This window comes from Heteronotia binoei, chromosome 5, assembly GCF_032191835.1.
Source record: "Heteronotia binoei isolate CCM8104 ecotype False Entrance Well chromosome 5, APGP_CSIRO_Hbin_v1, whole genome shotgun sequence".
In the NCBI taxonomy this organism is placed as follows: Eukaryota; Metazoa; Chordata; class Lepidosauria; order Squamata; family Gekkonidae; genus Heteronotia; species Heteronotia binoei.
Genome location: NC_083227.1, coordinates 117,656,490 through 117,682,842, shown reverse-complemented (window position 1 = coordinate 117,682,842; position 26,353 = coordinate 117,656,490). Strand labels below are relative to the sequence as shown.

The 26,353-nt window shown below is 48.2% G+C and overlaps 1 protein-coding gene across 1 annotated transcript; it reads right to left on the bottom strand.

Annotated features, from left to right (window-relative positions):
• Positions 1-557: 557 nt before the first annotated feature.
• Positions 558-26,134, bottom strand: LOC132572045 (uncharacterized protein K02A2.6-like; the record flags this gene model as incomplete). Its single annotated transcript, XM_060238832.1, is given in 4 exon segments — positions 558-653; positions 656-1,363; positions 1,448-2,185; positions 25,616-26,134. Coding segments are annotated over 4 exon segments (2,061 nt in total), but the record flags the coding sequence as incomplete, so codon positions are not given.
• Between the last annotated feature and the right edge of the window lie 219 nt (positions 26,135-26,353).

The window sequence follows — 26,353 nt, the reverse complement described above, 5'->3', positions numbered from 1 at the left end:
AGTCTGTCCAGTCGGGTTATGAGCTTGTGCCCCATGAAGAGCTCGGCCGGACTAACCCCTGTGACCGGGTTGGGGGTGACCCTATTATCGAAAAGGAACGCGGCCAACCTGTGGTCCCAGTCGCCCTGCACGATTCGGCTCAGGGCTTCTTTTGTTGTGCGGACCATCCGCTCTGCCTGGCCATTGGTGGCCGGGTGGAAGGGGGCAGACCTTATGTGCCTGATTAGATATCTCTGGAGGAACGCCTGGAAGTCGGCCGAGGTGAACGCGGTCCTGTTATCAGAGACTATGGTGTCCGGGATACCGTGTGTGCATAAAACCCTGCGCAGCGCTCTGATCGCGGCTGCGGAAGAAGTGGACCCTACGGGAATGACCTCCAACCATTTGGTGTAGGAGTCCACGATTATCAGGAAGATCTGCCCCTGGAATGGCCCCGCGAAATCCAGGTGGAGTCTCGACCACGGCTTCCTGGTTGACTCCCACCGTGTGGCGGGGGCGCTGGGAGGTTCGGGCCGCGACTCCTGACATATATGGCACCTCCGGACCCAGCTCTCAATCTCCCCATCCATCCTCGGCCACCAAACGTAGCTCCTGGCTAAGGCCTTCATGCGGACTATGCCGGGGTGTGTCTCATGTAGGGATTCCAGAACACGCTTTTGCAGCGGGGGGGGGGGGGGACCGCCACCCTACTTCCCCGTAATAGGCACCCTTTGTGGGCTGCTAGTTCCTCCCTCCTGGTTTTATACGGCTTGAATTCTTCCCCCATGTTCCCTTCTGGCCAACCCATCACCACCCAGTCGAGCACCCAGGCCAGTGTCTTGTGTTTCTGGGTGGCCCTGGAGACCTCCGCTGCATGGAGGGGCTGCTCCAGGAGGCTCTCCACTAGCATTACCTGGTGTGTGGGGGCGGGGTCTGGACCTACTTCAGTAAGTGGCAGCCGGCTGAGTGCGTCCGCGTGACCCATAGCTTTGCCGGCTCGGTGGACCAGTGCGTAAGTGTACGAGTTGAGGAATTGGTTCCACCTCAACACACGCTGTGATAGAATTTGGGGGGTTTGTCGGTCAGGGGCCAACAGACCTAGGAGGGGCTTGTGGTCCGTAGCAATTGTGAACCTCCGTCCGTACAGATATTCATGGAACTTGCGGACCCCCGCCACGATTGCCAGAGCCTCCTTGTCTATCTGCGCGTAATTGCGCTCGGCCAGAGTCAGTGTGTGGGAGTAGTACACTACCGGCACCTCCCTCCTGTCCGGGAGTTGGTGCCCCAGGACCGCTCCCACCCCATAAGGCGATGCATCACAGGCCAGGATGACGGGGAGGCCCTCGTTGAAATGGTGGAGCACCGCATTGGACACCAGGACGTCCTTGACCGCCTGAAACGCGGTGGCTTGTCGTTTGCCCCAAACCCAAGGGGCTTTTTTGTCCAGCAGCCGGTGAAGGGGCTCTGCTAGGGCTGCCTTGTGGGGGAGGAATGAATGATAAAAGTTCAGCACCCCCAAGAAGCTTTGTAGCTCCGCTTTGCAGGTGGGGTCCGGGGCTTGCACAATGGCTTGGGTCTTTTCTTCCATTGGGTGGATTCCTGCTGCATCTACAGCGAACCCCAGGAACTCCACCCATGGGACCCCCAGCAAACATTTCTCCCTCTTAACCTTGAGCCCCGCTGCCTGGAACCAGCGGAGCACCTCTCGTAGGCGGTTGCCGAACTCTTCGGGGTCCGGGGCGGCGACTAAAACGTCATCAAAGAATGGCTGAACTCCGGGGATCCCTTTAAGGAGAGCGTCCATTATACTCTGGAAGATCCCCAGAGCGACGCTTACCCCGAACTGTAGTCTCCTCACCCGGAAGGCCCCCCTGTGTGTCACAATCGTTTGTGCCTCGGCCGTCTTATTGTCTACCGGGAGCTGTTGGTAGGCCTGTGCCAGATCCAGCTTCCTGAAGATTTTAGACCCCGCGAGGGCAGCCAAGACGTGGTTCACCACCGGCACTGGGTAGGGGTTATCCTGCAGTGCCTTGTTTATCGTGTATTTATAGTCTGCACAGATCCGCACCTCCCCGTTTGGCTTGATTGGGGTTACGATGGGGGTCTCCCAGGTGGCGTAGTCCACTGGCTCCAGGACTCCCTGGGCCGTGAGGCCGTCTAGTTCGGCCTCTATTTTTGGCTTCAAGGCGAACGGGACCCTCCTCGCCTTCCAGCCCATGGAAAACAATCCTATTCAGGTCTATTCAACTGGATATGCTCAAAGGAAAGTCTTAGAACTGCACTGGTAGATTATTAGGTCCAGGACTCCCCAAATAATCTCCATTGTATATGGTTTTTACTTGTATTTATGCTTGCCTTTTGATGCAAATATACGGTATGCAAAAGTATTCACACCAAACAATGTTAGTTGATGAGTAGATATTTCTGGCTTTACTATTGGATAATTGACTTCCTCAATGAAAAAAAACAAAATAAGGCCATTTTGGAGATATTTAAACAATCTTTATTCAGATATTTATGCTGTCTTTCACATATTTATTCCCAAGATAGTTTACATAGAATACATATAATAAGGTTTGAAAGCGTTATGTCGGGTCTTGTCACCTAATGCTTTGCTGCAGTGGCACCTAAATAGGCAGGCCTGGACTTGTTCTCCAGGAACATTAAAAGAGCTTGGAGTTCCTGAACAACAGACCACCAGGATTGTGGAATCTGCCTGCTGATTGGGCACGCAGTTGTTGGCAGCCAATTGGGAGCAGGAAGGCAGTTCTAACCTTCCAATGATTTGGGAAGTGGGAGGAGTTTAAGTGTATATAACTAGGCTGAGGCCTGTGTGTGTCAGTGAGTGTTAGCTGAAGTCACTATGCTGATCACTATGCCTGGTGTCCACCCTCATATTGAACACAGTATTTGGCGATGGGGATGGAATCCTGTTGAGCAAGCCAAGCTCTGCAACACACCACATTGCGCACTGCACCACAGCCTTCGCAGCACACCACACACCACATTATGATCAGAACTATGGCCTCTGCTCCAGGACACTTGGATGTGTTCGACTCCACTGCCGAGGACTGGGATTCCTACACTTCCAGGTTCAAGTTCTTCCTTGAGTCCTCAGACATCATCGATGCAGACAAGAAGTGAGCCACCTTTTTCTGCGTCTGCGGTAGATTGACCTTTGAAATCTCATGTTTGCTGCTGGACCTGGCCAAGCTCTGAGTGACCCCACATGTTACCATCATGGACAAACTGCAAGGGCACTTCTCACCCAAACCCTCTGTCATTGCTGCTTGCCATGCATTCTACATGAGGAACCAGGCTCCAGGCGAAACAGTCAATATGTATGTCAACACTTCATCCCTTCCTTTTTGCTGGCCAGGGAAAACCTTGGCTAGCAGAAGGGAAAGGGTGAAATGGTCACTGGAAGGCACTTCATCACCATATTTAACTCTGGTTTTGCTCCCTCCTTCAAAGAGGCAGGGAGCAGAACCAGAGGGTTTAAATGGCTTTGAGCCATTTAAGTCCCTGCTTCCTGCTCTCCTCATTGGCCTAGTTGTCTCTCAGGCTCCCATGTAGCCCATTTAAAGGGGCTGTGCCAGGTAGCCCAAGGTGAGGTGAAGTTCCCCTGAAAAGGCACTTTACTCCTTCCATTTAACCCCTCCTTTCTGCTCCCCATGGCTTTTTGTGGGGAGCAGAAAGCAGGGCCTTTAAAATTTCTGTTTTCTGCTCCACACAGAAAGCCACCAGGAGCAGAAAGCATTTAAACCCTTTAACCCTTTTTGCTCAAATTAGGGTTTGAATGGCTTTGAGACATTTTAACCAAACAGCTAAGCTCCGAGCTGCTCATCTGTTTTTCATGTTTCTCACAAACCATCACGAACCACCAGAAATTGCACCAATATTCATGGCAGTTCATCTTGGTTCTTCAGTTCACAAACTTCATGAACCCCAAACAGGCCAAAATTTGTGATGAACTTTAGTCCATCAGCTGGTTCATGCTCATCCTTAATTGTTTAGGTGCTCGACAAACACCATTTTTTGCAGTCAAAGCAAGAAGGAAAGGTGGACGTTCTGTTGAAGCTTTGATGGAGCATAAGACATTGTGCTGTGTTCAATTATATGTTTTTACAGATCTGCCTTACACTTTATGCCCTGGCTGCTGCTTTTTTTTTGCCATCAAGTCACAGCTAATTTATGGTGACCCCATAGAATTTTCAAGGCAACAGACATTCAGTTGGTTTGCCATTGCCTGCCTCTGTGTTATGACCCTCATATTTCTTGGAGGTCTCCCAACCAAATTCTAGCCAAAGCCAAGATCAGGCTAGCCTATCAAGTGATAATCGCTCATTTTACTTGTAGGTGGTTTCAAGTGGAAATAACAGTAGGATAATATAAGAGCAGAAGGCTGGAGTACATTTTGAGCAAATTCTGCTAAGGATCACACACACACACACACACACACACACACACACACAAAGGCCCGTGTGTACAAGCTGTGAGCTCTTTCCCCTTTCATAGTCAATTCACCCCTCAGCTTTGTAGTCAAGTAAGACCAAGGATTTTAAACAAGAGAAGGATGAATACAGGTTCCCACCCTTCCCATTGTAGCACTCAGTTGACCATCTAAGAGAAGCTGCCTCTGTGCTCTGTCTGCATTTTTTTTTGGCCTTTAATAAAGACAAAAAAGGGAAGTCTTTTTGCTCCTAAGTGTCAGCCTTTGCCCCAAACTAGACATGACATGCAGTGGGTGAGTATCTTTACTCTAACAGGATTCTGATCCATCCCCACAAGCAGCCTTGGAAAGCTGTGTGATTTTAATCAGATGAATTAACAAGGAGCTGCTAAACCAGTTCCCTTCTGTTACTTTTTGCATTTAAAAAATATTCCACTCACAAGCTGCTATTCTGCCTGTGAGGGAAAATATGGAGGCTACTCTGAGTGGAAAAAAGGAAAAAGGGGAAGAGTTAAACAGCCCTCCCAGCTCTACTCAACCTCTGCTTACATAAAAAAAGAAGCCTGAAGAAAGATACACACAGCTCCTGAGGGTCACATCTAGTCTGGACTTTTCCGTCTCAGTCACATCAAGTTTTTGCTTCCTGTTTGTTGGGTGCCACTGAGTCCTTATTTAGGCTGGATAATGAATAGAACAGTCAGGTGCAAGATTGTAGGTTGCAGTGTAGAGGCATTGTTCCCAACACATGCTGAGCAGCCAGAGTGCTTACAACTCTATATGACAGAATGCATTACTCAATGCTGTGCAAACACATGGAGGTGGCCTCAGAAATATGTTTGCAGCTACCTGAAAGTGATGTTATTAGAATTTGCTATTGCATTAACTCATGGAGGTGTAATCAAATTAGGTACCAGCATGAAAGGACTAATAGGGCCAAACTAGACATCACAGCAGCAGCTCTCTGTGTTTAAACATGGCATTGACCCAGCCACACAGGGACAAAGGAAAGCAGAGTATGATTTTCAAAGCAAAACAGACACACAGATGAGGTGTGAAGAATCTCCTCAACTCTGCAGCTTACCTCCCTGTGGGTTCTCTTGTTGAGTATTTTTCTTTTTCTCCTCAACTGAGCTCCAACACTTAGAGTGACTTTACTGACAAAAAAGTGCTCTGGGTCATGAATTCAGCACTCCCAAGTAATATGTCTTCTTGCTTTTCAAATTGGATCTCCCTCTCTCCCTTTCCTATGTTCAGTCATTTTATCAAGTTTGGCCCTTTACTGCTGGTCCTAATTGGAAGGATAAACGTATCTTGTTTTGGCCAGCATGCTGATTCTTGAATGACTATTAGTACTAGAGATGTGGCTTGTTGGCTTAAGTAAATGCCTGTGTTGCATATTCATTGTTAGCCAAATTTCTGGAGTCTCCTCTTTTTGATGGGGGAATTAGCAAGAGGTAGACCATAGGTAGAGCTATTTTCGGAGCAGGGTTCTTTCCAACAATAATACAAAGGTCCAGTATCAGAAAGAAGACTCCAGATTCAAAATAATTTAAATATTTACTTAGAAAATATGTAGAAATACAATCACACATAAGCAATCATAATACATACCATCAAGAGGCTAAGAAATCTGGGTGAGGAATAGAGATTTTTAGGAATTATTGCAGAGGTGATATTTACCTATCTAGGTGTGAAGCAGAAGATGTGAATATGAAAGTGACTGAAACAGAGTTTGGGGGTGCAAATCTCTGACAAGAGAAGACACACTGTGCATGTCCAGAGTGCCTCCTTAAATAGGCAAAAACATAACCTGGAGGTATGGCTGGGTGTGTAAAGAAGTTTAAGCAATAACTTGATGGTTTCTGGAGATCTTGACAAAAGCAAGGTCTGAGTTCTCCCAGGTGTTAGACAAAAAGTTTAATGTTCTATTTGCTCAGAGAATGGAGCCAGGAGATGGGCTTTCAAGGGTGAAGTGAATAGATGCTCAGTTTGTCACAAAAGGTGGAAATGGGTTCCTGATAGTTGTCAGGAAGAGCCATATAGTTTGAGATTAATTTGGCTTTGATAATTTGAGATTAATTTGACTTCAATATAGGGTTGCCAATTCTAATTCAGAAAATATCTGGGGACTTGGAGGTGGAGCCAGGAGACTTTGGGTGGAGCCAGACTTTCCCATTCCCAAAATAAATACATAAAAATACAGCAGTGCAATTCACCTGAATAGTCATCATTTCCTCATCCCCCAATAGCTGTAATTCTAGTAAATGAAAGTGTAAACACACAAAAAGCCAAAATGCAGTTTGCAAGCTTACATTTTTGTGATCTCCCTGGGGCTTTACTCACAGGAATGGCTGTTCTTCAGGCTAACACTGGCAAATAAAAAGAGAGAGAGGTGAAATTTTCCTCCATCCCATAAACAGGTTCCTATACAAAGGCTCTGAAAAGAATGCAAAACAAGCACACACAGACTCTTACTGACTCTGGTTCCTCTACAAAGACTTCTGAAAAGTACAGAGGCTGTGTGTGCTCTCTCTCTCTCTCTCTCTCTCTCTCTCACACACACACACACTTACTGGCTCTGGTTCCTCCACAAGGACATCTGAAAAGTACAGGGTCTACGCTGCTTTCTTTCACACACTCACACACACTTACTTGCTCTGAAACAAAAGCAAGACAAACTGAGGAACTGTGCTCTCATGAGGCTCTGCTGCTGACCCTTCCCCATTTAAAGGCACACACACACACACATTTTAAAACAGGACTTGTTTGCAGGTTTCTAAACCTGCTGGAGACCTAGAGGTACATGGTGGCTGTGGGGGTGGGCCTTCCCCCCACTGACCAGCTGGTTGGGGGCGGGGTGGAGCCTGTAAAACCAGGGCTGGGACCTGGGGATTGGGAAGCCTACTTTGATACTTTGAGGAGGGGTCAGGAAAGAAACAAGAGACTTGTGCAAAGTTGTCTTTATTAGCATAGAGGTAACACAAAAGGTGCTTAGTTGGTGCATGAAGACAGGGGAGATTAGACAGATGTTGCCAGACACCATTAGAAATGGAGATACTTATCTGGAAGAACCCATTGTTTCAGACATTCCATTGTAGAAGGGGGGAGAAGGCAGGAGACTGGGATTAGCCTTGAGGATGCTGTTTTGCAAGCATGCAGAGACCCTTTAGACAAGCCTGGACAAGTTTCCAGGCCTAAGCAGAGTATTTTTACTTGGCCTATTTCACTTGGAATCTCTGGTTCAGGTACAAATATGGGGGACCCCACTGGGTACTGGGGTGCTTCCATGATTAGGCAGTGCCTCTTGGGTAACATCATTTGAGTTTGTGCATAAAGCAGCCCTAGACTGGTGCCTTTAGGAGCTCTATATCATTTTTAAAAAATTATCCTTCTCTATTGGTTTAACAGGAACCTTCTCCCTAGCCAGAAACGCAAGTGTCTCTTTGACATAATGCTGAGGAGTAGTGGGTTCTACTCCTTCCTCATTACTAAAGTCCTTTCTATGTTTGGAATGCAATGAATATTGTGACCAGAACCCTGGAGGTCTCCACCACATGTCCTCTGCTGTGGGAGGGAAACAGCCCAGGATTTCCAGGCCCTAGTTTTTCAACTGATTGGTGTGTCTCAGGACTCTGTCTGTCTCACTGTTGGTCTCCTCTGAGACAGCAACACAGTTTTGTGCTCTCAGCTTGATCAGCTCTGCTGCTCTCTCCAAGACCCTGACTTTCCTTGGCATGTCTCTTTTATCTTCTCTGGGAATTTGTGAGGAGGAGGTGCTCAATCTGTCAATGGCAGGCTGACATAAATTTTGGTCCAATCATGCTTACATTCAGTCATAATTGCATTCAGAACCAAGCATGGTGTAGTGGTTTAGAGCGCTGGATTGTAATCTAGAGAACAGAGTGTGATTCCCCACTCCTCCACATGAAGCCTGCTGGGTAACCTTGGGCTGGTCACAGTTCTCTCTCAGAACTCTCTCAGACTCACCTACCTCACAAGATGCCAGTTGTGGGGAGAGGAAAGGAATGTGTTGGTAAGCTGCTTAAAGACTCCTTAGGGTAGAGAAAAGTGGCGTATAAAAACCAACTCTTCTTCAGTCATGCTGGTTATTCCACAGATGAAAATCACCACCACTGTGTATCCAAACAATAAAGAATTTATAAATCCAAATTTGAAAAGTCTCTTCCTATTTTCCAAAGATACCTTATACACAGTACAAAAATTTCCAAAGGGGGTGAATTCCATAATACAAATATCTAACCAATTCCTTCACCAATGTTCCATACAATTTTTCAGGGAAGTTCCTTGTTGAAACTTTCATTTTAGAGTGTAAGTTCATAGTCCTTCTCACTGTTGTGGCAAATCCAAATCCCCTAGAGTAACAGCTCTAAAGGCTCCAGTCTTCTCCTTATGTGCCTGTCAGCTTTATGGGTCATGTTTCACAGAGATGCTTGATCACAGAACCATTCTGCTTGTGCCTTTTGTAAATGCAAGAAGTCTTAGTTTTGACATCAAAAGACTGAATTTACAGAATGGCTCTGTAAAGAAAAACTGACAGCCCGAGTCCCCGGCAGACCACCCTGTAGTGTATGGCGTTCGCAGAACACAACCAGTTCATAGGGCCACAATAGCAGAATGACATCAGCCGCGGAGGCAACTGAGAAACATCCAGGTGCCTCCGCGCTGGGCGCAACGATCCGCCAATCACAGCTCGTGGCGGGAAATACGGCTGACCGGCATTGGACCGGCCAGCAGGGAGAATAGTCCGGCAACTGTATATATGCGGGATCCGGCCCGCGTGCTCTCCCTCCATCTTGTATAGTACCATGGAATAAACTATGTTGCCCTACGCTCGTCTCCAAGTTTGGTACTTTACAGTGGCGACGAAGGTGGGATTCTAGCCTCATCGGCTACGACGGAGATCTTGGGCAACGAACGACCGGACACGACCGCCGCCGCCACCATGGCCAACCAGGGCGGGATCACCGGCTACCTCGAGCCCTTCGACCCCGCAAATCCAGAGGGCTGGGAGTCCTACTCGGAACGGGTCGAGTTCTACCTCCGGGCCAACAAGATCACCGACGCCGGAGCAAAGAGGGATGTTCTCCTGAGCGTTTGCGGGCCAGCCACGTTCGAGATCGCGAAGGGTCTCTCGGCGCCCGCCCGCCTGGCGGAGAAATCCTACGAGGAGATCATCCGGCTCCTCACGGGCCATTTCTTGCCGCAGCCCTCACGGGTGGCTCGCAGATTCCTGTTCCACAGAAGGGACCAGACCGCAGGAGAGTCAGCAGCGGACTACTTGGCGGCCCTCCGCAAACTCGCCGGGAACTGCAACTTTCCCCAGCTGGAGGAAACCCTGGCCGACCGATTCACGTGGGGCCTCCGCGATGAAAGGCTCCAGCAGAAGCTCTTCGCCAAAGAAGAGCTCACCCTCCAGGGCGCCTTCAGCGAGGCGGTAGCGTGGGAGAGGACCGCCAGGACGTTTCCCCGGGCCAAGACCGAGACCGCTCACCACGAGGAGCTGGACCCCGAGCACCAGGACGAGGGAGAAGCCTTCCAGACGTGACGCGCCGCGGGACCCGCCGCCCGAGCTCCACAGCGCCCCCGAGCCCACGAACGGCAGAGTCAGCGCACCAGCGAAAGGGCTAAATGCGCCAGCTGCGGCGACCCCCACGATCGGCGGGACTGCCAGTACCGGACCTGGGACTGCAGGAGCTGCGGGAAGACCGGCCATATCGCGCGAGCTTGCCGAGCCAAGCCCAACCGCCCGCGGCCGACCGCGCACCACGAGGCCGCCGAGTCCCACTCCACAGCCTCCACCTCACTTCAGGTACTGAATTTACCCCTGACCACCCCCAACAAGGTAACGATGGCGGTCCTCATAGACGGGGCCCCCTGCACCATGGAAGTGGACTCAGGCTCCTCCATCTCCATAATTGCGGAGGAGACCCTGAGAAGGCTACGCCCCGGCCAGGGGCTGCAGCTGCGACCGGCAAATTTCATATTGCGGGACTTCCAGCAAAACCCGGTCCAAATAGCGGGGTGGGCACGGGTGCTGGTGGAGCGGGGGTCCTTCAGAGGGCCCCTAGACATCCTGGTAGTCAAGCGGCCGCTTACCACCCTGTTGGGTCTTGCATGGTTTGGCCCCTTGGGAATCCGAGTAGAGGTGGCGCGCACAGCCACAGCAGGAGGGTTCGGGGAGGTGTGCGGAGAGTTCCCCGACGTATTCGATGGGTCGCTGGGTAGTTACAAGGGCCCGGCCATCTCCCTACCGCTCGACCCGACGGTCAGACCGATCCGGCTCAAGGCAAGGAGGGTCCCCTTCGCCTTGAAGCCCAAGATCGAGGCAGAGTTGGACCGCCTAGTAGCCCAAGGGGTCCTGGAGCCAGTTGATTACGCCATGTGGGAGACCCCCATAGTGACCCCGGTCAAACCAAATGGGGACGTGCGGATATGTGCCGATTACAAGTGCACAATTAACAAAGCGCTCCAAGACAACCCATACCCGGTGCCAGTAGTCAGCCACGTCCTGGCAGCCCTGGCGGGGTCAAAGATTTTTGGGAAGCTGGACCTGGCACAAGCCTACCAGCAGCTCCCAGTGGACGCTAAAACGGCAGAGGCGCAGACGATAGTTACCCACAGGGGGGCGTTCAGGGTTAACCGGTTGCAGTTTGGGGTCAGCGTGGTTCCGGGGATCTTCCAGAGTATAATGGATGCTCTCCTTAAAGGGATCCCCGGAGTCCAGCCGTTTTTCGACGATGTTTTAATCGCCGCCCCGGAGCCTGAGGAATTCCGCAACCGCCTGCGAGAGGTGCTCCGCCGTTTCCAAGCCGCTGGACTAAAAGTTAAGAGGGAGAAGTGTATGCTGGGGGTGCCACGGGTGGAGTTCCTGGGGTTCGCAGTGGACGCGGAGGGAATCCACCCGACCGAGGAAAAGACCAGGGCCATTGTTCAAGCCCCAGCCCCCACGTGTAAAGCGGAGCTACAGAGCTTCCTGGGGGTCCTCAATTTCTACCACACGTTCATACCCCACAAGGCGGCTCTCGCCGAACCCCTACACCGATTACTGGACAAAAAAGCTCCATGGGTGTGGGGGAAGAAGCAAGCCGCCGCCTTCCAGGCAGTTAAAGACGTTCTGGTTTCCAACGGGGTGCTGCACCACTTCGACGAGCGCCTTCCAGTCATCTTGGCTTGCGATGCATCGCCGTACGGGGTGGGCGCAGTCCTGGGGCACCAGTTACCGGATGGCCGGGAGGTTCCGGTCGCATACTACTCACGCACCCTGACCTCGGCAGAACGGAACTACGCACAAATCGACAAGGAGGCCCTGGCCATAGTAGCGGGGGTCCATAAATTCAACGATTATTTGTATGGGCGCCGGTTCACGATAGCGACGGACCATAAGCCGCTTTTGGGTCTGTTGGCCCCAGACCGACAAACTCCCCAAATCCTGTCCCAGAGGGTGTTGAGGTGGAATCAATTCCTCAACTCATACACCTACACGCTGGTACACAGGGCGGGCAAGGCAATGGGTCACGCGGACGCTCTCAGCCGGTTGCCGCTCCCTGACACAGGCCCCGATCCAGCCCCAGCACACTAGGTCATGTCGATCGAGTCGCTTCCGGAGCAGCCCCTCCACGCGGCGGAGGTGGCTAGAGCCACCGGGAAAAACAAAACCCTAGCACGGGTGCTCGACTGGGTGGTGAGGGGGTGGCCAGAGGGGAACATGGGGGAAGAGTTCAAACCCTACAAAATGCGAAGGGAGGAACTCACAGCCCACAAAGGGTGCCTACTATGGGGGAGCAGGGTAGTGGTCCCCCCCCCTCTACAGAAACGGGTCTTAGAATCACTCCACGAAACACACCCAGGCATAGTGAGAATGAAGGCCCTGGCCAGGAGCTACGTATGGTGGCCGGGGATGGACGGGGAGATAGAGAACTGGGTCCGGAGATGCAGCACATGCCAGGAGTCGCGGCCGGACCCACCCAGCGCCCCGGCTACACGATGGGAGACCACAAGGAAACCGTGGTCCCGGCTCCACATTGATTTTGCCGGGCCGTTCCAGGGACAGATCTTCCTAATCATTGTGGATGCCTACACAAAATGGTTAGAGGTCGTTCCCATAGGGTCTACCTCGTCAGCAGCAGCCATCAGAGCATTACGCAGGGTCCTGTGCACCCACGGTATTCCGGACACCATAGTCTCGGACAACGGGGCAGCGTTCACCTCGGGGGACTTCCAGGCGTTCCTCCAGAGGTACCTCATTAGACACATCCGGTCAGCCCCCTTCCACCCGGCCACCAACGGCCGGGCCGAGCGGATGGTCCGAACAACAAAAGAGGCCCTGGGAAGGATAGTGCAAGGCGATTGGGACCACCGGCTAGCCGCGTTCCTCTTCGACAACCGGGTCATCCCAAACCCAGTCACCGGGGTCAGCCCAGCCGAGCTCCTCATGGGGCGCAAGCTCACCACAAGGCTAGATCGGCTAAACCCCGACAGAGCCCCCGACGTGCGAGGGTCACCGGAGGTCAGAGAAGCGGCTAGGGGGTTCTTCGCAGGGGACCCAGTGTACGCCCGCAACTACGCTTCAGGCCCCGAGTGGATAGCCGGGCGGGTACTACGGGTCGTGGGTTCCCGCCACTATGAGGTATCCACCGAGGGGGGCCAGATCCTACACCGGCACATCGACCAGTTACGCCGCCGGACTCTCCCAGAGGTACCCACGGAAACGAGGGAGGGGACAGGGTCCGAGGGGCACCCAATGACACCTGCACCGACACCACGGCCACACACACCAGCCGAGGCGGACCAACCCTCGGACCCCGACCCACAACCCAGCAACGCTCAACCCCCCGGGGAAACCCCAGAGGCGGAAGTAGCCCCGGCACCACAAGCCACTCCCAGGCGTTCAACACGGGAGCGCCGACCTCCCGCCTACCTCCAGGACTATGTCACTAACTAAGGGGGGAGGAGTGTAGTGTATGGCGTTCGCAGAACACAACCAGTTCATAGGGCCACAATAGCAGAATGACATCAGCCGCGGAGGCAACTGAGAAACATCCAGGTGCCTCCGCGCTGGGCGCAACGATCCGCCAATCACAGCTCGTGGCGGGAAATACGGCTGACCGGCATTGGACCGGCCAGCAGGGAGAATAGTCCGGCAACTGTATATATGCGGGATCCGGCCCGCGTGCTCTCCCTCCATCTTGTATAGTACCATGGAATAAACTATGTTGCCCTACGCTCGTCTCCAAGTCTGGTACTTTACACACCCCAGCCCCAGAAAAACTCAGCCAGGCAGAACAGAGCCCTCAGGAACCATCCAACAATGCTGCCGCTGTCAACGCACTCCCAGAGTCCGATGCCACCACGGAGGCCTCTCCGAAGCAGAACAAACGACGAGCTGCTCCGATCCCGATCGTCTGCAGGACTGCCAGGAAGGGCGGAGGTCTGGCCGTTAAGACAGCCAGGCCCTGCCCACTGCATTGTGCGCCAAAATGGGCGAGCCCGACTCTCTCCTTCCTAGGAGGCAAACCAGGCTAAAGCAGCCTAGCAGTGTTCGCTGCAGGCTGCAAGCCTCAGATTATCCCAGCTTCTAAGCATGTTTACTTGACAACATCTTCAGAGACACATGAACACATAAGGCTGCCTTATACTGAATCAGACCTTGGTCCATCAAGTCAGTATTGTCAGACTGGCAACTGCTCTCCAGAGTCTCAGAGTGTCATATCACCTACTACCAGGTCCTTTCAACTGGAGATGCCAGGGATTGAACCTGGAACTTTTTGCATTCTAAGCATCTGCTCTACCAATGATCCATGGCACCTCCCTAACTTCTCTCTGGAAGATATGACCCATAATGTCTCTCTAGAAACTCCCTAATCTCTGTGGATCTTGGCTTCAACATCACAGAAGTTCTAGAGGCAGCAAGAGACAAACCAGCATTGCTGGAGCACACATATCAGAAACATTGAACTGAAAGCTGGGTTACTTTCCTGCAGAAGTATTTTAGCTAGCTAGCTACATTTCTCATTATTGTCTCTCTGTACTAATCCTGTGTTGCCTTACTCTTGGAGACACTATCCATGGTACTGGCTTTGGTCTGAGTGCTCATCTCCATTGCCACCTTAGATCTCTTCCCCACCCTGAAAAATAACTAGACCTATGAGGATCAGAAAAACTATTTCTCTGGATTGGTGATGCCATCTAATGGGCATGACTTTTTCACAATGACTGACTGAAGATGTAGCACTTTATTGTGACTTGATGCTACTTGATCAAGCCTTGGGCTTTCATGTTCATGTTCTTCTCTTGTTCTCATACATGTTAAACACACACACACCCCAGTTCCTGGGAGGGAAGCCATAGTTTTCTATTACAAGTGAACAAGGCAAACTATCTTATGCCCAGATCATAGTTTGCCTGGTTGTACATAAGGTAATCCATCTGTCATTATAAGAAATAAATAGTCATATGAGATATGTTTTGCCACTTGTGTTGTTCCAGTAAGAAGTCTTCAGTGATGAGCCAGAACACACTGGATTGCAAGATCTTTATGGGAAGAAATTGGTTCCATGTTAGGAGCATCAAAGTGTAAACAGAAAATGGAAAGGGGGGAATATTAGTAAAGGAAATCAGATGGAATAGTTCTGTATAAAGACAAATACCATCAGTCGGCCATGCAGATTATCATACACTAAATTGGATATAAACATATTAAAAATTGCGCACATATCAACAACATTACTGTTTTAATTAGGGAGAAGCAAACAGAAGCAAGGGGCCACAAGCAATGCAAGTATGCCTGCTACTCCCCTGGTTTAATTATTTATTGGAGTCAACAAAATTAAATATTTTCATAGCAATCCTGAACAGGATTCTGAAGTAATTACTCTGTCAAATTCATCAAAAAATTCTCTCATCAAAATAAAAACATTGATGCCACTGAATAATTTATAATACAAACACAAGGAAATTGTAAAATATTATAAATAGAAATCTGCAGGGTAAGTGAACATGAATTAGTTAGGGGTTGTGTTTCTGAAAGAGGCTGTCATAAGCTGTATACATTTTTAATAAGTTGTTTCTGAGGCCTAATTTTTCCATATTGCATATATATACCAACAACTTAAGGAAAGAAATAATGGTGATTTAGGAGCACAGCTGTTTATGATACCAGCTGAACTGAATGAAAATTGATGCTCAGAGAAAGAGACAAGCAACACCTTGAATTAATGATATTTGCTACTGAGTGAATGTCTGTGCCTCAATACAAATCATTTACTTGAACAGCAAATACATTCCGAAACCTCATGTCTGTTATCAATGAATAATGGGGGGGGGGGGGGGGGGAATAACCTGGTCAGCTTTCTACTGTGGCTGCATCATGACATGAAGAAAAAGGAAAGGCAGCAGTATTTATTCTTCAACATTTGGATAAGGAACCTATTCCTGAGTTCCAAAGGGTTGTGAGAGGAGTTATCATGTATGCAACATTGACTCCAAAGCCTCCCTTTTCCCCTTCCCTCTCTGCAACACCCTACAATTCAGTTGGAAGCTCAGGGACTGTGAAAGCAAAGTTCAGTTAAATGTAATTTATTTATTTATTATTTATTTCTGTGGATTTATATTCTGCCGTTTCCCAAATTGGGCTCAGGGTGGATTCCAACATATCAAACCAATAATTACAGTATTACAATAAAACAGTAAAACAGTTAAACAATTTAAAACATATTAAAATTAAAACAATTAAGCCAGTAACAGCATGGATAGTGTAGACACTTAAATACACAGCCTGGTGTCCGAAGAGGCCAACTATATCGGCCCGATTTTCTCCCCCATCCAGATGGTAGTTGGTATAGGTAGTCAGTGGTGTCAGTGTTGGGAGGCCAATTAGATTGTATAGCAAAATAGGGACGCCCGCCTGCCTCAGCCAAAGGCCTGGCAGAATAGCTCCATCTTACAGGCCCTCCAGGTCAAAAGCCAGAATCCCCACTGAGTGGGGGATACAAGTGGCTGGGTGCATGTACAAAAGGTTTCAGATATCAGACAATATGTTCTGAGTGCTCTCTCTCTGTGTGTGTTGTTCACTACTGATAGGAACTGGTACTTAGATAGTCCTCTGGTGAAGAGGAGCAACTCAGAAAATAAAGGGTTTTATTAAGAACAGACAATAAATATTTCTTTGTCCCAGCATTTTTTAGATCTTCTATTCATGGCTGATACTTGGAGAACAATAGATTTGGTACAACTATTAGCTCACACATCCAGAATCCAGTGATATCTGTGCAATTTGAAAGTTTTTGCTTATAGAGGAAGAGGGGCCATAGTACATTGGTACAACATGGTAGTGGGTTGAGTGTCAGGATAAAACTGAAATCCACCCCCCCCCCCGCTATGATACTAATTTGGGCCAGCAATTTTCTGTCAGCCTAATCTATTTCACAGGGTGGTTTTGAGGATAAAATAGAGTAGGATAGGACAATGTCTTCTATGGAGGAACAACTGACAATTCTGACAGCTGGCCTGTCTCAATATAAGCCAGTTTCATATCTTCATATCCTTCTTGTGAGTCTTGCCCAAATGATCTGAGGATCTCCAACCTTCATCTATCTGAATTGTAAAACATACTCTTAGTGCTGTGATCCTCCTTGCCTGTGCACTTCATTGTTGGAATACAGGGATCCTTCTTTAAAAGCAGTGATTTGCCTATCTGTTTGAAGTTGGAAGGTTGCAAATTGAGTACTGGCAGTAGGGCAGACACAGCTTTAGAGTTAGCTTTATTCATACATGCTATGAAACAGAATACTGGAATCCCATGAACAACTGGAGTTTTTGGCTACAGTCTTGCTGCTATGAAGTTGGCAGGACTTCATAGCATTGCTGATTTTAGAGGATGCAGTATTATTTTAGATGCTATTGCTGCAATGCTCAAAAGAGATGCTTTGCTGGAATACACCACCATCTAAATTCTTTGAGGCACTAATGTGCTAATTAAGAATCGAAACCTTTTACACCGATCCTAGCACCTTCCAATCTAGTTCTGCCTTCAGCCTTCATAGTTAAAGCTTAGTTCTGAACACATGAATATACCTTTTTCATTCATTGCATTGACCAAAGGATTGCAGTTTTCCTGTGGCTACATCAGTAACATTTTGAGTTCTGCAGGGAAAATCTTCATTTGCAAACACATATAATGCTAAAGAGAGAGGTTAGATTTTGTATTTTTGTACCGTGGTGACATATTTTCAGGCATCCTTTTTCAAGATGACCAGATAATCAAACACCTTAGAAATCTAGTGAATAACTTACAGACTTTCCATAAATTCCTGTGGGCATGCCAATGATATGTATTGAACCACTACATTGGAGCACTTTGATGTTGAGAATTCTCCACTCTTAACTGCTATCTTGGTTATAAGACTACAAACTAAACCATAGACCTTCAGATCAAACTAGGTGATGCATTTTCTCCAACTCATGTCCTCTGTGAACATCTCATCCCATATGCATGGCTTGCTGCTTGGAAAGAAAGCAAGGGAACCTATTGCTGTCTTAGGCCTGGAGGGACAAAACACAGCCCGCATAGATTTTTTTTCTGCATTGCAATTTATATTGTGTTTAGAAAAGGCTCTTTCTAGTAGATGCTTTCTCCAGTATCTTGCAGCGTATCTTCACTCTGACAGACATGTCAATTTGGATAATCTGTGGTGGAACAAGGGCAAATTTTTATCTTTAAAACACCAAGTGCACAGACTTTTTGATCAATAAATGTAACAGAAATAGGTACAAGTAATGATTTCTCAAGCAGCTCAAGGGTATATAATCAGACATAGAGTTTTTTAAAATCTTATTTTACACATTCTCTGTTTCTGGCATATTTAAAGCTCTTTCTGCTTTTGAGACATAGAGAGACATGCCCTATATCCATTTATAGGAATAGTTAGCCTTGTAATATCTCCACCACATCAAACAGTAAATAGGCTATAGGCTACTTCACATTAGTTCTTCACACTGGTTTTCTGCTCAAACTATTCTTCCTATAGAACCTACTGACTTCAGAATAAATGTATTACCTACTGTGTCTGTACTATTTCAGAGTCTAATGGTTTATCAGCTCTGGCAGTGGCATTTTGTGAAAGCTACAATAGCAAAGGGACACAATCCAGCATTCAAATGTTATTCAGCATCTCAAAAGAGGCAAGGCAGCTTCATAAGGCTCCTTGTTCCCTGCCTTAGGACAGTAAAAAGAAGAACAGCTCTGGGAGAAGGGAGTAAATACCACATAGCAAGCAGTTAATAATTAAAGGGTCAGTGGTTGAGGAGTGAGTGAAAGGGGAGTTCCTGCTGCTGTCCTGGCAGTTTGGGGGAGAAAGGGAAAGAGCAGCCAACTAGTCCTTCCACCCTCCTGTTGATCAGTGAGAAAAAGCCAAGCTGAAGAGAGTGTAAGTACTGGAAGGATCCTGAGGGGCCTAATTTGTGACACTGGATGCACCTGGAGAAGCCTGCATGCTAATTCAGCTCAGCTGGCCTTCATAATGCAGTCCTCCTGTCAAAGGTGGCACTAGAAGGGGGACTCAAGAGGAAACTGACTCTCTGATGTGTCCCTCCAGCAGGGAGCTGTATGCAGGATCTTTTGCAAATGGTGGTTATAAAAATCTGGGATAGGGAACTTGAACTTGGCTGCCTTCCAGCATGTGTGTTGCTCTATCTTGAGCTGAGGTGGTGCAAGAGGGTGAGAGTGGGCAGTGGGAGAATGTTGGTGTCATATTCAGGGAGACATAATGGTGTTTTCTGCATGTCTAATTTCCATCCCATTCCTCAAAATGTGGCCGGGGGAGGGGAACTCTGTTAGGTGGCTCCACTTTGACTTTGGCATTGTGCAATGCCAGGTATGTGAAAAAATAAGATCTCAACAATATCTGACTTGTTTCATGAGGAACAGGTCTATTTGACTTGCTTGACTAAAACCTGGCAGGATGACTCTGATGTGGTCACTTTGCATAGCCCACACTGGCTGGGTGTAAAATCCTTCACCAACCTCAAATGGGAGAATGGTAGGGCAGGGGCCATGGCTCAGTGGTAGAGCATCTGCTTGGTATACAGAAAGTTCCAGGTTCGATCCCTGGCATCTCCGGTTAAAAGGACCAGGTAATTGGTGATGTGAAAGACCCTGGAGAGCCACTGCCAGTCTAAGTAGACAATACTGACCTTGGTGGACCAATGGTCTGATTCAGTATACGGCAGCTTCATGTGTGTGTCTATGTGTGGGGTAGCATTTCTTTTCTATGGACATTTCTCCATCAGAATTTGGTGTAGACCAAGACTGTCTTTGATTATATATTATATATGCATGGAATTGCTTTTATTGTATATTCTGTTTTTTAATATTGCATATTGTTTTTAACTGTTGTTAGCTGCCCTGAGCCCATTAGGGGAGGGTGGGATATAAATTTGATAAAATAAATAAATAAAATACACTGTGCTGGGCAAAAGGGACAGATTAGGGATCTTGCTGATGTACTGTTCATCCAGTTTACCAGCAGGATTTCTGGCTGAGCTCTCAGAGGTGGTATGGGGCGTGGTGCTGAGAACCCTGAGGATGATTGTTCTTGGAGATTTCAGCATGCATGCTGAGGCAGCCTTGTTGGGTCAAGCTCATGACTTCATGGCTGCCATGTTTCTGTCTCTGCTGGTAATGAGGCCAATACATGAAAAAGGACATGTGGACTTCCTTTTCTACACCGAGAAGTTTGCCAGTGGTTTGATTGGTCAGATCAGTATTATCTGAAGGCACAGCTGAGCTTGCTGCCTCCTCCCTGAGGTGATGATGGACTGGTTCAGATGGTTCACCCTTGGAGATCAGTGGTTCCTGCTTTTCGAGATGGCTCTGGAGGATTTTGAGAATGAGAGTATCCTTGGTGACTCTATGGAGCCCCTTGTAGCTGCATGGAATGATGGGCTGACTAGGGCCATAAATACAGTTGCTCCATTCCATGTTTTCCTTGCAGCTTTGGTTACAACTGCAGTCTGCAAAGACAAAGTAGAAAAAGCAGGGAACTGAAAGAGAAGGGAACTTTGGCAGTCTCAGAGCTTCAAACAGTGAGGACAGGAGGGGGAGAAGGGAGGAGAAAAAGCCCTGGTGGCCTGATTAAAGCCCTGGGCTGGATGGTTCTGGCCTGTGGGCCAGACGGTTGACACCCCTGCTTTAAATGATGCAAAAGTTACATAGTAGGATCTTGATTTCAGCAAGCTAGAGACAATAGAATAGGTCACAGTCCCTAATGATTTATTCAAGTAGTCTTTTTATTTCAATTTGCTTTAAACTTAGTGGACAGGCATCACTAGCTGCCCTGCACTTTTGGCATAATTTGTTGATAAGAGCCACCACCAAAAATAAGCGTCCCATAGGGAATAATGACAGAGCTATGGTTCTGGCTGGCTCCTCCTTCCCTCTGTCCTTTGCGGTGGTAGAACCCTTTTTTCCTCTGGGGGCACCTTGCTCAGGGTCCAGTGGAATTGAACCCATTGGTCCAAATTGCTTGAAAGTTTTTGGGGGGTTAGATTAGAGGGAGAGGTATGTTATGTTCTGTTTTAGTTCCATTCTCTTTTTCAAAATCAGCTTCCTCAAACCTCAAATTTGTTCCCCATAAAAATAATGATTCAAAAAATAAGCTCACATTTGAAACCTGGGTTGTCAATATCCTACCTGTAAACCAGCAATCATAGTAAGGACTCCTCCCCAAATCCCAGCTCTAAAGTAATAGCATTTTTTTTCTTGGAGAAAATCCCTATTATTGATAACCCTTTCTATGATCAATAGTTGGTGATGAACATTTTAATTGCTAATCACCATCAATCTGATATAAAAAAGAAACAACTTGACGGAGACTGTATGACATTCCTAAAATATCCTTCGTGTATTCAAGATCCATTAGTTCCAAAAGATTTTTTTAAAATTCACAATTTCTCTTCTCTATGCCTTTGGTGTTTTAAAAAAGTTTCCTCTTTTGTTGCTTATGGTTTCATTGGCATGTTATTCTTATCTATGTCCTCTTCCATCTATGACATTGTACTTGACAGGAACTTTATAGATTTTTTTGGAAGCCATATGGGACAACAAAGCAAAAAAAGAACCCCAAAATTCTTTTTTAAAAAGTATGAATAGTCCTTTTCCCCTACTTTCTAAAACAAAGTTCTGGTTCATCTGCCACTGAATTTATTGGAATGTGTGCCTCAAAAGTTCAGCAAGTGAGTGAAATTCTCAAAGATCAGAGGCCCTCTGCTGCTCCTGCTGTCTCCCCTATTTTAATCCCTCAATAGAGAGACACCTTTGGGAAGTATCAAGGTCAGCTGTAGGTCTATTATTATACTGCATGAAAAGAAATTATTTTGTCATTTTATCCAACTTACCACTTTTCTCCTTAGCCTGCTTGATTCCTTGGAAGTGCCTGGAAGCACTGGTTTCAATTCTGACCTTTTGTAAATGTTGTAGTTGATGTTTGGATATCTTAACGTTTCCCTGGTTTGTAGGATGCTTTCTTTAAGAAGCAAACACATCCTAATTTCCCACCTTATCTATTGATGTTTCCCTTCCCATCAAACTTTTAGGAGAAAATATATGTCACTGAGGCACAATGTTAATTTTATTCTGAAGCCAAAAGAAATGCCATTCATTTGCCACTTTTTGTTTTGCCAGGTTGAGCTTGAGCTGCTACTACTGCATACTTATAGTTCTGGGTTGATGCCTTTGGTATCCAAGTAAATGGCTCTCAGCAGGATTTGGTTAAGGCCCCAGTCAAAAGCTTACTAGCACATATAACAGTTGCTGTGGGGAAGTAGCTTACCGTTGCCTCCCTATAATGAATGGCTGTCCCTTGTATGGTATCAGGAATCTAACACCAGGGACTTAAACTTGTTTGTCACCTCCATTGCACTTTATCACACTAAAGAACTGTTGGCTTCTTTCTATTGCACTTCAGTGCTGCCACTGCAAGTGGCCCAATGGTGGTTACTGCAGCTACAAACTCATCAGAAAGGAGAGCTCAGTCACAGATTGAGCTCTTCTTATACTGCTCGCTTACTCAATAATTGCCATGACTGCCTATCTGATTAACTATCTCTTGCTATTTATTTAGATACCTCCCTGGTTTGTCAGCCTGTATAAACTGACATGTTTCATGAGCATCAAACTGTCTTATACCTAGTTGGGCCACATCAACTCCTACCCAATCCTGTTGTCTGGAAATGCTGGGGATTGAACTTGAACTTTCTGCATGCAGGCAAAGTAGATGCTTAACCACTGAGCCATGCTTCCCTCGCACACGCCTGATCCTAAAATAATAATTTACTATATGGAACTTGGCAATTATGTTGTGAGTCTGCAGAAGATCTTATTACTTTCCTTGTAGTCACTGGAAAGAGCATGGACTCATAATGCAGTCACCATATTCCATGTAGTTATATGCTGAAAGACATGATGTGTGTGAAGGTAAGAATCATTCTCCATAAAAAGGCTATTTTCAGCACCATACTTTTGACTACCATAATAAGGCCTCCAACCTTCAGTATTTATACATATTGAGGATTACTAGATTATTTAAAATATTTTCAGCCGGATGTCCTCTCACTTATCCACTCACGCATACACACAAGCACTCCCCCCCCTTTCCCCCCAATTTTATTAAGGAGATTTTAAAACTATAATATAGTGGGTTTAAAACATCATGGAGACGAGGCAACAGTGATAACAGCTCTTTATTAGCAGCAGCATGGTAGCAGCTGCACTAACAAGACTGAACTATGGGCCTATGGGCCAAACCTATATACAACTCTAAGTTCCCGCGCAAGCATGCCATTGGTTCATTCAAACAGGCGGGGGTCTGTGATTGGTGTAGGGCAGCAGGTATTTGGATCCTACTGTCCATTGTTCTCCAGTCCCCAAGCTCTGTTCTTCTGGCTCCAATGAGTCAGGCAGGAATCATATATTTTAAACCACATACATAACATTCCTCCCCCCTAAGTTCGTAAGTCCTACTGCACATAATCCTGTAGGTACACAGGCTTGCAGTGCTCATGTGTCAACCATCTGCGCTCTGGGGCCGCCAGTGGAGCGGTTGCAACCTTGGGTGCTGCGAGTTGGGGGGGCCGGTGGCATTGGTGCCTCAGCCGGCGGTTCAGGTTCTCTCTGAGTCTCGGCCAAATGTTCTGGTTCCCCCTGAGGCTCGGGTGCTTGTTCAGCCATGGCTGCCAGGGCGGCAGCTTCTTCTGTCTCCGACTCCAGGATGTCAGCCGGCAGGTCGTCTGAGTCACTGCTCCACACTCCAGTGCCTCACGGGACCATAACTGGTCCATGTGTTGCCTCATTGTGAATTTCCCTTCTGAGGTGACCTCATACATTACCATCCAAAGTACCCTGGAGACTCGGGCCAGTGTCCATGCTGCCCCCCCCAAGTTTTTAGCAAACACCAGGTCCCCTGTGTCGAACCCTCTGGGTGCTTGGACCATCTCAGGTACCTCCTGTAGGTTTGGGGCTCGATCCAGTTGCATGCAGTCTAGTAATGTGTTAAGCCTCCTACCCATGAGCAGTTCTGCCGGGCTTCGGCTGGTAACTATACTAGGGGTGTAATGTTGGACTAGTAGGCATTCAGCTAGGCGGGCTTCCCAGTCGCCCTGGATGATGCAGTGGAGTGATTCCTTGGTTGCCCGCACCATCCATTCTGCTTGGCTATTCATGGCAGGATGGAAGGGGGCTGACCTTATATGCTTTATTAGATTGCAGCCACAAAAGTCTTTAAACTCAGCCAAAGTGAATGCCATCCCACTATCTGAGACAAGGGTGTCGGGCAACCTGTGTGCGGTGAAAAGCCACTTGGAGTGGGAGTCTATGATCAAGAAGAATACCTGCTCCTGGAAGGGCCCCGCAAAATCCAGATGCAGGCGGGACCAGGAGTTGCGTGTGTGTTCCCATTGTTGGCTTGGGGCTCTTGGCAGGGCTGGGTGAGTCTCCTGACATGGCTGGCAATGAGCTACTCAGGACTCAATGGAATCATTAACCCCCAGCTACCAGACATAACTGTGGGCCAGCGCCTTCATGCGCACTATACTAGGGTGTGTCTCGTGCAGTGCATTGAGGACCCATGGCCTAAGTACTGGGGTTACCACCACCCTGTTTCCTCCTTATCGATTTGTGCATAATTGTGTTCCAGCTTTTGCAAGGTCCAGGAATAACAGGCTACTGGGACCTTGTGGCCATCTGGAAGCACATGTGCGAAGGCTGCCCCCAACCTGTAAGGTGACACGTTGCAGGCCAAGATGATGGGCAGCTGCTCGTTGAAGCGGGCCAGCAAGCTATTTGAAGTTAAAATGTCCTTCACTGCCTGAAAAGCAGCAGCTTGCCGGCGACCCCAAACCCATGGAGGCCTTTTCTCCAGTAGGTGATGCAGAAGCTTCGCTACTGCCGCCTTGTGGGGAAGGAAAGCATGGTGAAAGTTGAGGAATCCCAAAAATGACAGTAGCTCCACTTTGTTCCTGGGGGCCGATGCATCACATATTGCCGTGATTTTGTCCCGTGCCAGGTGAATTTCCTGCACATCCACCATGTACCCCAGGAAGTCAATGGTGGAAAAATCCCAATTCACATTTCTCCCTTTTGATCTTCAACCCTACCCTGTCGAAATGCTGTAATACTGCCTGGAGGCAGGATGCAAATTCCTCCTCTGTGGCGATCAGCACATCATCGAAGAATGGCTGGACCCCGGGAATTCCTTTAAGGAGAGAGTCCATTAAGTTCTGGAAGATCTCCAGGGCCATGCTGATGCAGAACTGCAGCCGTTTGACCCGAAAAGCCCCCCTGTGTGTGACGATTGTCTGTGCTTCTGCAGTGGTGGTGTCCACCACAAGCTGCTGGTATGCCTGAGCTAAATCCAGCTTCCTGAAAATCTTAGCCCCTGCCAGTGAGGCCAGTACATGACCTACCACAGGCACTGGATAAGCATGGCCTTGTAGTGCCTTATTGATTGTACGTTTATAATCTCCACAAATGCTCACACTGCCATTGGGCTTCATTGGGGTGACTATAGGGGTTTCACATTTGGCATTTGCCACCGGCACCAGTATCCCTTGAGCCATGAAGCGGTCTAACTCCTCAATCTTGGGCCTTAGCGCCAGGGGCATGCGCCGGGCTTTCAGCCTAAGGGGCTGCACATTGGGGTCTAGTTGTAGGGTCACTGGTTCTCCGGTGTATGTTCCCAAGATGCTGTCGAAGACGGTGAGGAATTCCTCACACACCCTCTGAAAATTAGTCTGGAAAGTGGCATGGTGGATACCTGTTATCCGGATTCTTAGGGCCTTGAACCAGGACCGCCCCAGTAAACTGCGCAGGTCCCCCTCGACAACTATTAGGGGAAGACTGCCCAAAAACTGGCCGTATTTGTCATGGACCTTTTCCACCCCCAGTATGGCAACCTCCCTCTTTTGGAAGTTCCGGACTACGAAAGGGGATGGGCTCAACTGGGATTCCCTCCCCGGACACAATTCCTTGAATGTCTGGGCCAATATTGCCATCTGGCCCGCCCCAGAATCTACCTCCATCTGGCAGGGTCTGCCCGCTATTAGCACAGTCACTTTGTACTTGTCAGGGGAGGGCATGAGAAGCTGGCATACCTGATCCCCCACCATGGTGAGCGCCTGGATGTCTTCCATGAATGTGACCTCATGGTGGCAGCCATCTTTCTGTCATGGGTTGCTCACTTGGCACAACAACTTTGACTGACACACACATGCTAGGTGTCCAGCCTTTCCACACATGTGACAGACGGTGTTCTGGAACTTGCAGGAACAGCACTCATGGACTTCCCTGCAGCTGGCATATCCTCCCATCAAGGTAGGCTCGGTTGCATGTGGCTGTTGCCGCTTCGGGGC